The sequence below is a fragment of the Nematolebias whitei genome, chromosome 14 (assembly GCF_014905685.2).
Source record: "Nematolebias whitei isolate Nwh7 chromosome 14, NemWhi1, whole genome shotgun sequence".
Lineage (NCBI taxonomy): Eukaryota > Metazoa > Chordata > Actinopteri > Cyprinodontiformes > Rivulidae > Nematolebias > Nematolebias whitei.
The window spans coordinates 5124255-5137980 of record NC_056511.1 but is presented as its reverse complement, the minus strand read 5'-3'; the positions used below and the strand labels follow the sequence as shown (position 1 = coordinate 5137980).

General features: G+C 42.9%; 1 protein-coding gene across 1 annotated transcript in view; it reads right to left on the bottom strand.

The window, feature by feature from the left end:
* Positions 1-296: 296 nt before the first annotated feature.
* clip2 (CAP-GLY domain containing linker protein 2) overlaps positions 297-13726 on the bottom strand; it is a 37771-nt gene continuing 24341 nt past the window's right edge. Inside the window, exons 6-14 of the mRNA XM_037688215.1 lie at positions 10470-10793; positions 8731-9306; positions 8600-8651; positions 7675-7758; positions 7048-7204; positions 4053-4212; positions 2389-2577; positions 1849-1908; positions 297-1189 (exon numbers count right to left, since the gene is read on the bottom strand). Of these exons, the coding sequence (XP_037544143.1) occupies positions 1178-1189; positions 1849-1908; positions 2389-2577; positions 4053-4212; positions 7048-7204; positions 7675-7758; positions 8600-8651; positions 8731-9306; positions 10470-10793 (1614 nt within the window). The 3' untranslated portion in view covers positions 297-1177. The remainder of the gene's footprint in view (positions 1190-1848; positions 1909-2388; positions 2578-4052; positions 4213-7047; positions 7205-7674; positions 7759-8599; positions 8652-8730; positions 9307-10469; positions 10794-13726) is intronic.

Below are 13726 nucleotides of genomic sequence, written 5' to 3'. Positions count from 1 at the left end.
GGTTCCGATTGTTTTACAGCTGCGTGGACCCACTGTGGTCAGAAAACGGCAGGTGACCGTCAGCGCACCGAGGATTTTTATGGGTTAAATTCGTCTTTCGTTTGGTCTGACGGAGCTCTGTGACGTCACTAATTATCGTACGCTTTATTTGTGTCGTCGTCCTTTGGTAATTAGGAAACAACGTCACAAAAACGCAACTTAAATGGCTCTAAATTGTCCACGTACCTGAATACAGAGCAGACCACATGCCACAGATCACCCAAGACAGATCGTTAATGCAAGGTCTGAACAGGGCCGGAGTTCGGATTATCTCAACAGCGTTTGAATTCGTTTCTCTTGTTTGAGACTTTTTTAGGCTGAAATTCAATTTACAGACCCACCGCATGAAAAGGCTGCGTAAATGTTGCATTAAGGCAGCATTTGGAGCACATTCGGCACACGTATGGAGAGACAACAGTCCAAAAAAAATCCATACAATCTGACCACAGTCATTAAGAGATACAAACAAATAACCCCCTTTTCTCCAGCCACCTGCCAAACTTGCAGCGTTTCATAATCAAACATAATTTTTTGGGTGGAGAAAATAAATTGTTTTTGTGCGCTACAGCTGCAGTTTGAATACATACAGTAGCACACGTGTAATCAGTTTGATACCATTTCTCATTGGATAATAAAGTGGCCCAGAGCAGGTCATGGTTGGTGTGCGGCTCTGAGCCAGTACAGCTCACCTACAGTACAGATTATTACAAAGTAAAAGTAATAAATACAACAAAAACAGCAACTGAGACCCGGTCCTTCAGCTCTTCATCTGCTTGTCCATCGTTCCAAATAAAGTTCAAATTGTCAAAGTTCCCAGCAACCTGTGGATTTGAACGTTCTAACTACCGTAAAGCTCAAAAAGCTGCCGTCCTTCAAGTCCTCAGTGTTCACCAGTAATATTTCTTTGTGTCCATAATTTATAGAACTTTAAAGGAGCTTCCTGATTGGCTAATAGATGCCTTCTGCAACGACACATACGTTCACTCGGAGATTTGCTGTTTTGGTTTTGACTGTAAACTGAAATGTTCTTCAGGCGTCCGTCGCAGCATCAGGAGACGCGTTGGACAAGTTGCGTTTAGTGTTGCCCACATCGGTCCGGGTCGGTCCACGTCCTCCCGTCTCGTCTCTGCTGCTCATATCAGTGTTGTTGCTAAAATCAAGAAAACACAAGTGTTAGCTGAAGAAATTGTATTTTCTGCAAATCCAAAAATGTTAAATCTGGTCCTTTGGACATTCAAAAAAAGCAAAACAAAGCAAAACAACAAAAAAATGTAGAAACGTTTCGTCCCTCATCCGGGAGACTTCCTCAGTCTGAGGAGCTGTATTCAGCTCAGTCTCTTAAATAGCACCTTCTCAGGGTGGATCAACCAGTTTTGCTGCTGACAACCAAAACCAACTGATCACATGCTCAAGAAGGACCATCAGCCTAACAATGGATCATTAGCACACTGATGGCTGATGGCAGAAAAGAAGCTAAAGGAGTAAAACAGTAGCTAAACACTAAAAAGAACAAAACAGAAGCTAAAGGAGTAGCTAACACTAAAAAGAGCCAAACAGAAGCTAAAAGGCACAGGATGGAAGCTAATGGAAAAAGTGCAGCTAACAGGTAAAAAAAAATGCACAGGGAGCTAAAAGGAAATTAGCTAAACAAAAGCTAAAGAAGTACAACGGTAGTTAAAAGTAGCAACAAGGTAGCTGAAAGCCAAAAGTAGCAGAATAGTAGCTAAAAGGCTAGTTTAAAACTACAAAGTAGGTAATGGCTAGCTAAAATCTAGAAGTATGGTAAATAAATAATGAAATAATACGAACATCTTGAGTGCTGTCTGATTCCTGGTGGTGAATTCCATTGGCTGAATTTGCACCGTGAACCTGAAACACACAGATATGAGCTAATTTAGCAACAGGTACAGATAATAATGTAGACATTAAACTATTACATGAATCTGTAGTCAGCAGCTCATTAACTTAGCACTGACTACACAACTCTATTTTTTTAATTAATATATTTTCTAAACTAATTTGTTTTATCTACAGACAGATATACCAAAAACTAAAATGTATGTATTATGATGCATTTGTGTTATTGTGGACAGAACTTTTGTTTATTAAGGCTGAAATTGTTCTAGTTATGCAGATCATAGTTTTTGTGCTAAGCTAATCTAACTTTGTTCATTAAAACGTTTCTCTGTACTAAACAGCTAATTACTGCACATCTGTTCAGATACAGCTGTAAAATGAGGGAGGACCAGATGTTGTCCCTTTTGTCAAACGTCGACTTCTTTAATGTTTTCGTCTGCCAGGACGGATCACGTCCATCCTTCTTCTAGTCCAACGTGTTTCCAGTTTCACCTGGTTTTTGTCCGGATGTTTCCGCATGGCCTGGACAAGCTGATCCACTTGCTGGTTGTGCTCCAAGGCGTTCCTCAGGGCGTCCTCGGTGCTGAGCAGTCGCTGGCGCAGGCGGGTCACCTCCGAGTCCAGAGCGGAGGGGTCCAGCATGGAGTAGCGCCGGTGGTCGGGTGAGGATCGCTCTCGACCCTAAAGAACACAGATTAAGAAGAAAGGACGGAGATGATCAATAAAATCTACACACGTGGTTTACGGAGATTATCCAGTAAATTGTTAACTTTAACAATAAATACCATTTTGGTTAAACCTAAAACAATAAAAGCTGTTCATAAATCCATATAAGATGTTTTTAGTTAGGTTAGGCTGTGGTTATCTGTCAGCACTGTGGTTTAGCATTTCCATCGTGGAGCTATAAAGCGTACATAACAGCAAAAATAAAAATAAAAAATTTACTTAATTTGAGAAACCAAAAATAAATCTATTTTCTTTGCTTGAAGGGATTAAGTGTTTAGAGTTTGTGGTAAAAACTCTGCCAAAAAACCCCAAAGAGCGGGTCAACGATTCAAATTTAAGACTTTTTAAGATCTTTTTGAAGCCATCTTGAATTAAATTTAAGACTAAAACCTTTAAATACGGGCGATTGTTGGGGGATCGAGCTGACTTACAAACACAACATGTTCAGGTTTAGTTTCTGTTTATTGAACAAGCAGATGCAGATGTTTGCTGGAAACATCAAACAAAAAGACATTACTGAATACTGTCAGGGGAATTTGGGTCCAGGTCAAGGATGTTTATCACCAACATGTTAAATTAATGTTGAACCATGCGTGCGAGTTCAGAGGGTTCTTTTCTCTAGAGGAGCTGATTTGATCCTGCATGTACAGCTGGGAGGCCGAGGTCATCAGTGACTGTCTGTGAGGGCTGATAAGTGTGTATAAACAATTCTCGTACACTGTCTGGTGCAAATTCTCATGACCGGGCTTCAGTGAGACACCTGTGTAAGCCTGTTGACTGTGTCTGCCCTTGCAAGAAAAAACATGGTTAAATGTCTTCTCGTGTCCTCGTGTAGCTTCTTTTAGTAATTAAGATGAATAAAGGATATGTTTATCCAACAAATACATGACATGAGGCTCGTTTCACCTTTATACAGATGAAAAGGTACCCAGAATGCACCTGGACTCATCTGACGTGAGCTAGCGGTGAAGACGGACATCGTCCAGCCAGCTGTCGATACGTTTGCGCTCACACATGATTGAGTCGTGGAATAGCTAGCTAGCGAATATATCAGCAGCTGGTAGAAAGTAGCCTGCGCAGTCGATTTGAAACACAGGCTGCATAAAAGAAACAAGTTCAGAAGGCGAGGATGAAGTCTGCGCGTGACTCAACGTAAAACTTTGGCCGGACAGAAAAGTCCAGAGAGAAAAAATATATATATATGTATGAGGCTAAATATTCCCACCCGACAAATTTTAAGATATTTGAGTAACGCATTCGAGACCAACTTACAATTTTTTTAAATTACTTTTAGACATTTTACACTTTTTAAGGATGCTCGGGCAGCCTGAAACATGATTCAGATCTTTTCCAGTTGAACCGGGTCATAAAACCGCCGTACTGTCTGCGCTCAGTAAAACTACGACGGCACCTTGTTGTTTGGTTCTCACCAGCAGAAGCAGTTTTTCTCGCAGGGTTTTGATGTCCTCCTGAAGTTTCTGCTCCTTCACCCTCCATTCAGCCTTGTGCACCTCTCGGTTCAGGTCCTTCTCGACATCTCGAGAGTGGCGGTGCGATTCCAGGAGCAACACCCTCAGTTCGTTCAGACTCCTGAAGTAAACAAAGACAGAGACGCAAACAACAAACATCAACACTCGAAAACTGGTTTCTGTTCGCTGCCAATAACATCCAGTGTAGAGAAAAGTAAGGGAAAGATGGCCACCACAACCAACTGATCCTAAAATGCCCCCAAATGACTACAGCTTAGTCAATTTAACAGTTATTGTGCTCACATTTGGTGTTGATGTAGCTGAGAGTCGTTCAACGTAAACTCTGAGCGTGAAATCTTGTGATAAACAACGTTATTTTCTAGGTTTGAGCAAAACAGCTGCAACTCCATCATTTCTCAACATACGATGACCTAAAACTCTGGCATGAAAGGCAGGGAGTGATATGCATTCTTTCAAAGATACTCAAGCTTTGTTTGTACTGGAAGGTCTAAAGATATTTGACTTACCGGTAATTAAAAAAGTTAGTTGACATTTGGAGCTGAAGACAGAAAGCTTCAAAAAGTAATTTGTAAAAACAGCAACAATCAAAGTGTTTAGAATAACAAAATGTTAAATAAATGTGTCAGACAAATAAAAACCCAGCTCTCATTCCTCTTCTATCTGTTTAGAAGCTTACAGGTTCAATAAAATCATTGAATCTTGCTTTAAAAAGACTAAAGTGTTTACTAACGACAAAGAAATTAGATATTACCAGTATGCTATAATATGTTTACATATTTAAAGTTTAGATTTAAATTTACATGTTTAAAGTTTAGCTTCAACAGTGTTTAATGTTACAGTATATTAGAACATCTAAGAAGGACTTGTACCAATTGGCGATACAAAGGGATCGGGCTGGAAAGGATGCGCAGCAGGTTAGGCTTGTTAAAGATAGGAATGGTAATGTTCTAACAAGTGAGGAGAACGTGATGGGGAGAAGGAATGAGTACTTTGAGGAGCTAATGCATGAAGAGAATGAAAGATAAAGAAGAGTAGAGGTCATGGAAACTGTGGACCAGGAAGTGGGAAAGATTAGTGAGGGCGAAGTCTGGAAAGCTCTGAAATGAATGAAGAAGGGAAAGTCAGTAGGACCTGATGACAAACCTGATGGTTTGGAAATGTCTTGGAGAGATGTCAGTGAAGTTTTTGACTCAAATATTCAATGGCATATTTGAGGGTGAGAAAATACCTGAAGAATGGAGAAGAAGTGTGCTGGTGCCCATTTTTATGAACAAGGGTGATGTACAGAGTTGTAGCAACTACAGGAACATTGAGTTGATGAGTCACACGATCTGGGAGAGAGTTGTGAAAGCTAGAATTAGACAAGAGGTGACTATTTGTGAGCAGCAGTATGGTTTCATGCTGAGAAAGAGCACCACAGATGCCATCTTTGCTTTGAGGATGCTGATGGAGAAGTACAGAGAGGGTCAGAAAGAACTCCATTGTGTCTTTGTGGATTTAGAAAAAGCAAATGACAGAGTGCCGAGGGAGGACGTGTGGTATTACATGAGGAAATCTGGAGAGGCGGAGAAGTACGTTAGACTGGTACAGGACATGTTTGAGGACAGCAGGACAGTGATGAGATGTGCTGTAGGAGTGACAGATAGCTTCAAGGTGGAGGTGGGAGTGTATCAAGGATCGGCTCTGAGCCCCTTCTTGTTTGCTCTGGTGATGGACAGACTAAAAGAAGAGGTCAGGCATGAATCCCTGTGGACAATGATGTTTGCAGATGACATTGTGATCTGTGGTGAGAACAGGGAACAGGTGGAAGAGAACTTGGAGAGGTGGAGGTATGCACTTGAAAGAAGAGGAATGTAAGTCAGCCGTAGTAAAACAGAGTACATGTGTGTGAATGAGAGAGAGGAGGTGGAACAGTGAGGCTACAAGGAGCAGAGGTCACAAAGGTGCAGGACTTCAAGGATTGGGGTCCACTGTCCAGGAAAATGGGGAATGTAGTAAAGAAGTGAAGAAGAGAATCCAGGCAGGATGGAGAAAAGTTTCTGGAGTGATTTGTGACAAAAAAGTGTCAATAAAGATCAAAGGAAAAGTTTACAAGACAGTGATGAGACCAGCTATGCTGTATGGTCTGGAGACAGAGACATGGACAAAAAGACAGGAGACAGAACTGGAAGTGACAGAAATGAAGATGTTTAGGTTCTCCTTAGGAGAGACATGGATGGAGAAGATTAAGAATGAGATCATCAGAGGTACAGCACAGGTTGAACAACTGGGAGATAAAGTTAGAGAGGACACACTGAGATGGTTTGGACATGTCCAGAGGAGGGGCAGTGGTTTGGACATGTCCAGAGGAGGGACAGTGGTTTGGACATGTCCAGAGGAGGGACAGTGGATATATTGGTAGAAGGATGTTAGAAATGCAGCTGCCAAGAAAAAGACAAAGAGGAGATAAATGGATTCAGAGAGGACATGGAGGGAGTTGGAGTGAGGACAGAGGACACAGAGGACAGAGTGAGATGAAGGAGGATGACTCTCTGTGGAGACGACCCCTTAAGAGGGAAAAGCCAAAAGAAGAAAAAGAAAAACATCCAAGCAGAAAATGGCCATTTTTATAAGTTTCTCCGGTCATAATAAAGATAATTTCTTCCCATAATTCTTTAAAAATGTGTTTTAGTGTTTTTACCGTCTACAGAAAGCATTTCCTATATGAGAAAATACAGTTTTAAATCAGAAGAAGCGACTCAGGACCTGTTTGCAGTCTTACATTAAACACAATAAGATCAATAAAGTGTCTGTTGCTTCCAAGTAAACGTCCATTATCAAACTGGTGATAAAAGTCCTTTTTTCTCGTTGTGTCCGTTTGTGGAAGAATCTCATCTTTCACTTCAGTTATCCACAGAGAGCTGAGGCGCGATGCAAAAATCAATAAAGCCATTACCTTTCTTTCTTCAGCAGCTCCTGGCTAATGCTGACCAGCTGCCCCGATGCATCATGGGACTTCTTGGTCATGGACTCCAGCTCTGCCTCCACGCGCATCTTCTCCCTGGCGAGGGCTTCGGCTTTCTTCTCCCCAGAGCGAACTTTCCCTTCCAGAGCTAAGACGAGAGAAAAAGCCTCTAAAAGTTCTCATCTAATTATCGTTGTTGTAGAAGTAAAATAATTATTTTAAAAAACGGTTTTATTTGTCCGTATGGCTAATTTCCACCCATTTCCTCTCCAGTATATTATAATCAGATTATTTCTAGTCAAAATAAACTAAACTGTACGTCTTGACAGCAAATGATCTTCTCTTTGAGTTTAAACTTTTTTTCTTTGTAATTTATTTAGGATCCATTCTTCAGCGAGTCCAACATGTTCAGCTCCTTTTGATGTGATCTTCTAAAGATGTCCTCGCTGATAAAGAACAGACAACCGTACGGTGAACTCAGCTTGACTGGAGGAGGACACCAATACAGACTGTGTTGGTGTGAAAAGACGCGTCGCTAAAAATATATATATTTTACATAAGAACCAAAAGGAACAAAGACACGAGAGTTTAGAAGACGTCCCGCTGAGGATAATTTACCTCCAACCTGTGATTTGAGAGCTTCGACCTGAGAAGTGAGCGTAAAAACTTCTTTTTCTCTTTTCAACAACTTCTCCATGGTTTCTGAGGAGAAAACAAACAACATGGTTGGAGAACGAAGCGATTAAAGATGAGAAAACCAGACTGAAACCTTTCTGCAGTTTGTACCCTGCTCCACTGACGGCGTGCAGTCATGTTTTACGATCAAGTTGAGCTTTGGAAAGCTCAGATTTATATAAAAACTGAGCAGAAGCAGTGGTTTTCTGTAGCAACATACCTGGAAATGACTTCAGAGATCAAAGTTCATGCTCAGTAATCCAGGTAAAAATCCAACAATGTTCATAGCTCATCTGGACGGTTTCTTTTTTTGCTGAGACGTTTCCTCCTTCATCCAAAGGACTTCTTCAATCAGAGGAGCCACCAAAACAAACTGATTCTCACAAACAGAATACTCCATAGTGGAAAAAAACCCCAGTTTGCTGGTGCCAAGATGGCCTCCAAGACCATCACACTATGGAGTATGCCGTTTGTGGGAATCAGTTTTGTTGGGTGGCTCCTCAAATTGAAGAAGTCCTTTGGATGAAAGACGAAACATCTCAGCAAAAAAGAAACCGTCCCGATGAGCTGACTGAACATTGTTGGACTTCAGAGATTGTAGCTCTGCAGGTTTGGTTTCAGGCTTGTTGTTCAGCTTCGTTTCAAATGTTTAAGCTGCTCATGTGAGTAACGAGACGGCCCGAACTTATTTTACTGACGCTGCGGAGCCTTCAGAGGAGCTTCTCCATCGGGCTCAGTCGTCTGAACTACAACAGACTCAGTTTTAAGATTATAAAACCGTTTTTCTCTCATTTTAGATTTTAGTTAGTGCTGTTCGACAAATTGAGCTCTGGCCGTGGATCATAATTGTGTAAATGTTCACAAATACCTTCAATATTCTGCGTGAGCTTCATCTTCTCATCTGAAATGTCTTCTATCATCTGAAAAAGTGAGATGAAAGCCGTGCGTCAGGTTTCTGCGGTGAAGTGAGGAGTTTTTTGATTCTGCTCCTCTGCTTACGTTTGCATCGTGGGACGAGTAGCGGTCTGCCTGGACGGCCTGCAGCTGGTTCGCCCTCACCCTCAGCTTCTCCTCCAGTTTCTTGATCTCCTCCTGGCTCTCGGCCTGAGCCTTCTGCAGGCTCTGGTAATCCGTCATCTTCTTCTCCGACAGCTCCAGTCTGTGTCGTAGCTCTGCCGAGGTTTGGTCCTGCTCCACTTGGAGCTTCTCCATCTCCGCCAGCCTCGCCTCTGCCTTCTGTAGCTTCTCGGAGGCCTCGTCCAGGGCAGCCTTGGTGCAGTTAGTCTCCATGTCGGGCCTCCAGGTCTGGCTGCCCTCGGCCAGATGGTCTCTGGCCTCCTGAAGGCGAGCGCAGAGGTCCTCGCGCTCCTTGACCAGGAGGGCAGCTTCGATCTGGTGCTTGGCCTTGAGGTTCTCCACCTCCAGCTGGTGCTCCATCTTCAGGCTCTCCAGGGTGGTCCTGAGCTCCTGGGCGTCCTGCTCCGGACCGTGTGGAGCAGCTTGATCTCGGCTCAGTGAGGCCTTCAGGTCCTCCAAGGATCGCTGGTGGTCGCTGACCAACGAGTCAAACTTAACCTGCCAAGAAAACACAACTTCCTCAAGTTGGGTTTAGAAGTTCAATAAATTTAACACTTTGAATTGTTCAAGTACGGTTGTGATCCTGAATCGTTTTTGTTTTCATGCCCGTGTCTGTCTGTTAGCAAAATATACCACAAGTCCCTGGATGAAAAATAAATAAACCAGCAGAAAAGAACCAGTGGATGAACGACCACAACCCAATTCAAGTTGGCTGCCAAAGCTAATCGGCATTAGCTCTTACAGTCGGGGTCATCTCAGGGACTTTTACAGGTATTGAGCTAAAATTTGACGTGGTAGTAGCTGAGAGTCATTCACAACAAAGAGTTGTCACAATATCACACAAGACTGAACATAAACATTCAAGGTTTGACCAAACTGACAACTAGGCCTGTCACGATAAACGATAAATCAATTAATCGCATGATAAATTAAAATTATCCACCTCATTTTCATTTATCGGCTTTATCGTTTCTTCATGTCTCTCTTTCTACTGAAGACACCGGATGACAAAAGGCTCAACTCCGGTTCTTCACTGACCCCTCCCTTTCTCTTTAAAATCTGTTAAAAGCAGCTAAGCTGAGAAGCTAAGCTACGAGCCTTCATGTAAAAAATTGTTTTTCTCTGCAAAAAGAAGCCGCGAACTTGTTTACTGCGCTATGTGAAAAACGCTATGCTAAAGAGCTCAAACCACACCGAGCGTCCGCCATTTTGAAAACCGAATAAAGAAAAGAGAGACAGCCCATGTCAAGTCAAGGGGTCGCCCTCCCATTTTATTAAAGAGACACGCTGCTCGCTCCCTCACTATCCATACTTCGGTTCAAACAGTCTTATATTGCCATCCAGTGGTCAATAAAAGGTACTACATGCAAAACAAATTAACAAACATTTCTTCTTAAATTCGACAATAATTACTAATTATTGTCAAATTTCAAACAATATTATCGTTTATCGCAATAATTTCTGAGACAATAAATCGTCCAGCAAAACTTGTTATCATGACAGGCCCAACGACAACTCTGTCTTTTCTTACATACGAAGATCTGAGTCTAAATAATAAAAGTCGACATGATTTACTTCATGTTGTGTTTGAATGGGCACCTGAGGGTAAAACTAATCACATGTTCCTGAGCTGACTGCTCGGCCTGAAGCTCAGTGGTTACCTTCCAGGTGTCCATCATCTCCACGTTCTCCTTGGTGGCCTGCTGAACTTTCTGCTTCGCCTCACTGAGCTCCAGGTTCTGTTTCTCCACCAGCGCCCTCAGCGACTCCACCTCCTGCCGGCTCTCCGCTAGCGCGCTCTTGTACTTCTCTTTGAGCTCGCCGTTCTCCTCGTGGGGCTCGCCGCTCGCCGGCTGGGCGTCGGTCCCCGGGGCCTCTGCGTCCACCCGTCTGAGCTGAGCCCGGAGGTCCTTGACCTCAGCTCTCGTGAGGGAGAGCTGCTCCTCCAGCTGCACGATGCGACTCTGCTCTTCAACGGTGGTTTGCTGATAAAAGAAAGGAGACGGCGTCACAGTTTCTCAGAGGATTCTCCATCAGCTGATGAAGCAGAGACACTGACCTTCTAGAGAAACTAGTTTCTAACGGTGACGGGTGGAAAAGCTGGCAGCACAGCGAGAGCGCTACAAACCGACAGAGGACGTGAGGAAAGATCTTACAAAGACCCAAGCTGGCAGAAGTGCACAGAGGTGAAGCTAAAGAATCCCGAACGTGTCGATAGTTCAACTGGTTGGTTCCTTCTTACATGCAGAATGATACAATGACTCCAAAATCTGCACCTAAACCGCTTCAGGGTGCAAAAATAAACCAGAAAGTAACTAATGCGGGTTCTGTGTCCTGCAGGTTTACTGTAGACGTTGGGTCGGTGTCTCGCCGTCGGGTTGACCCCAACACACCGACCAGAACAAACTGGTGGGGAGGACTGGAAACACACCGCTTTAACGAGACCGAAAATCTGCTGGAGAGTCAGAGTTGTGTGGGAAGAAGGGGAGCAGAGGGCGCTGCAGCACCCCCTGACGGCTGCAGGAAGATATTTATTTAATCGTGCACAACCAAACGGTTAAGGGACTAAATAAAACAAAAACTCACTAAATACGAAGATTTACTTAGTGCTGCGTTTGTTTAACGTTCAGAAGATTTTTAATAACCGAGTTTTGTAAATCTAGTTTCACGTTAGTTTTTTTTTTTTTTTAAACCATTAGGAATTAAATTTAGGAGCTACGGTTTCTTCTTCTTTCGGCTGCTCCCCACAGCGAACCATCTCGCACGAAGACTCGATTGTTTTCACGCTGGATGCCCTTCCTGACGCAACCACAGACCACCGAGCTACCGCAGCCATCTGTTTGGAGCGGAGAGCTGCCATGTAGGTGGAGCAGGTGGTGGGGGTTAAGGGTCTTGCTCAAGGGCCCAGAGTGGGGCAAATGAGGGTGGAGGCAGGTGTGGGTGCGTCACCTTTCCCATCCACATCTTGATGTGGTCCATCTGGGGAGTCGAACCGGCGACCTTCCGATCACAGTCCCACCTTCTCGAACCTCTGCACCACCACTCCCCTTATTTAGGAACTGAAAATGACGAGTTCTTGTAAATTCTCGTTCAAAGTAACAAATTTTACAGCTTCTGTTTCGAGAACGCCGAGTCAGCGTTCACGGTTTCCTGTTTCGTTTCGTTCAGTCTAAAAACGTCCGTCTCCCCGTTAAGAGATACGTTGAGATCTTTGCACTTTCTTTACAAACTTCCTTTTGAAGTCAGTTTTCTTTTCTTATGCTATTTCTAGATACCAGTTTGGTACTTTGAGCTGGCCTTCTATAACTTTTAGCTCGCCTTTAGCTACTTCTAGCTTTTAACAAGCATTGGCTTCTTTTAGCTTTTATTCTGCTCGTTTTAGCAACTTCGGTTTTATTTTCCACAGTGAACTTCAGCCCCTGCACGCTGTCCTCTGGAACGTCCACGAGCTTTGCACTTCGAGCGTTTCACCGCAGACCCCCCAGCTGAAACGTTCTCACAGCGTTTAGCTTCTTGGAGCCACGGCTGCAAACTGTTTTTATTAAATGCTAAAAGGTCCAGCTCCATGGTGAGGATCAGACAGCGCGTCTTCCATTTTCTGCTGTGAGCTGATGTCGTTCCTGAAGGGGTTTGTCTGAAAACAGCAGTTTTTGGTCAAAGGGACGATCAGAGCTACGTTTGCTAAAACAACGAGCCGAGAGGCACTAAAACTGACCAGAAGGGCTCTGCCTACCAGGGGTTTATCACTCCTAGTGGTTTTTCATCTCTCGTTAATATAAAAGCATCGACTGGGTCAAATGACTCGAGTCAAATGTTGCCGATTCATCCGACCACCTCTCCTCTGGCAGCCAGAGCTGCACTCCTCTGGTGTTTTAGAGAATGACTCCAACACGTTATAATATTAAAGTCATTGTATCATTTCTATTCAAAAGGATTTAAAACCAGGAGCCAAATGTCCAAACGTTTTGTGCAGCTCAGCGTTGGAGGACAGGAGAGCGCAGCGAGCAGCAGCTGGAGAGAGCACACACACGTCCAGTTAAATTAGCAAGACTGAAGCCGTTATTTCTAAAAGCTGAGCGGATCTCAGAGTCTGGGGCTGAGTCCTGTCAGAGAGCTGCATCCAGAGCGCAGCCCGACAACCAGAGAGGAGAGTCTATACGAGGTCAAAGTCCCAGACAGCGTTCCAAGTGGAGAACCGAGACAGCTCAGCAGCAAATCAAAGCCAAGAACAAGACGACACCTCCGTCTTTTTGTTTCACCTCGGTTCTCGTTCCCAACCTGAAGGACACGGCGACGTGACCGCGGCGTCCCTGTGGACAGAAGCAGGAACCAGCTTTTCAAAGTGTTTCATCATCGCTGAAGCCTGAACAATGAGCCGTTTGTGATTTATGTGTATATGTATGTATATATATATATATATATATACATACATATACACATAGTATATATATATATATACATACAGTATCTATCTATCTATCTATCTATCTATCTATCTATCTATCTATCTATCTATCTATCTATCTATCTATCTATCTATCTATCTATCTATCTATCTATCTATCTATCTATCTATCTATCTCTCTATCTCTATCTCCATCTCTATATTATATATATATATATATATATATATATATATATATATATATATATATATAGATAGATGGATAGTTAGCGATATATACATATAGATAGATAGATAGATAGATAGATAGATAGATAGACATAGATAGATATATAGACAGACAGATAGACAGAGCTAGATAGACACAGATAGAGATAGATGGATATATATAGATATAAATTGATATATGTATATATAGACAGACAGACAGACAGAGATGGATAGACAGATAGACATAGACAGATAGAGATAGATATAAATAGATATATAGACATAGATAGATATAGATTGATA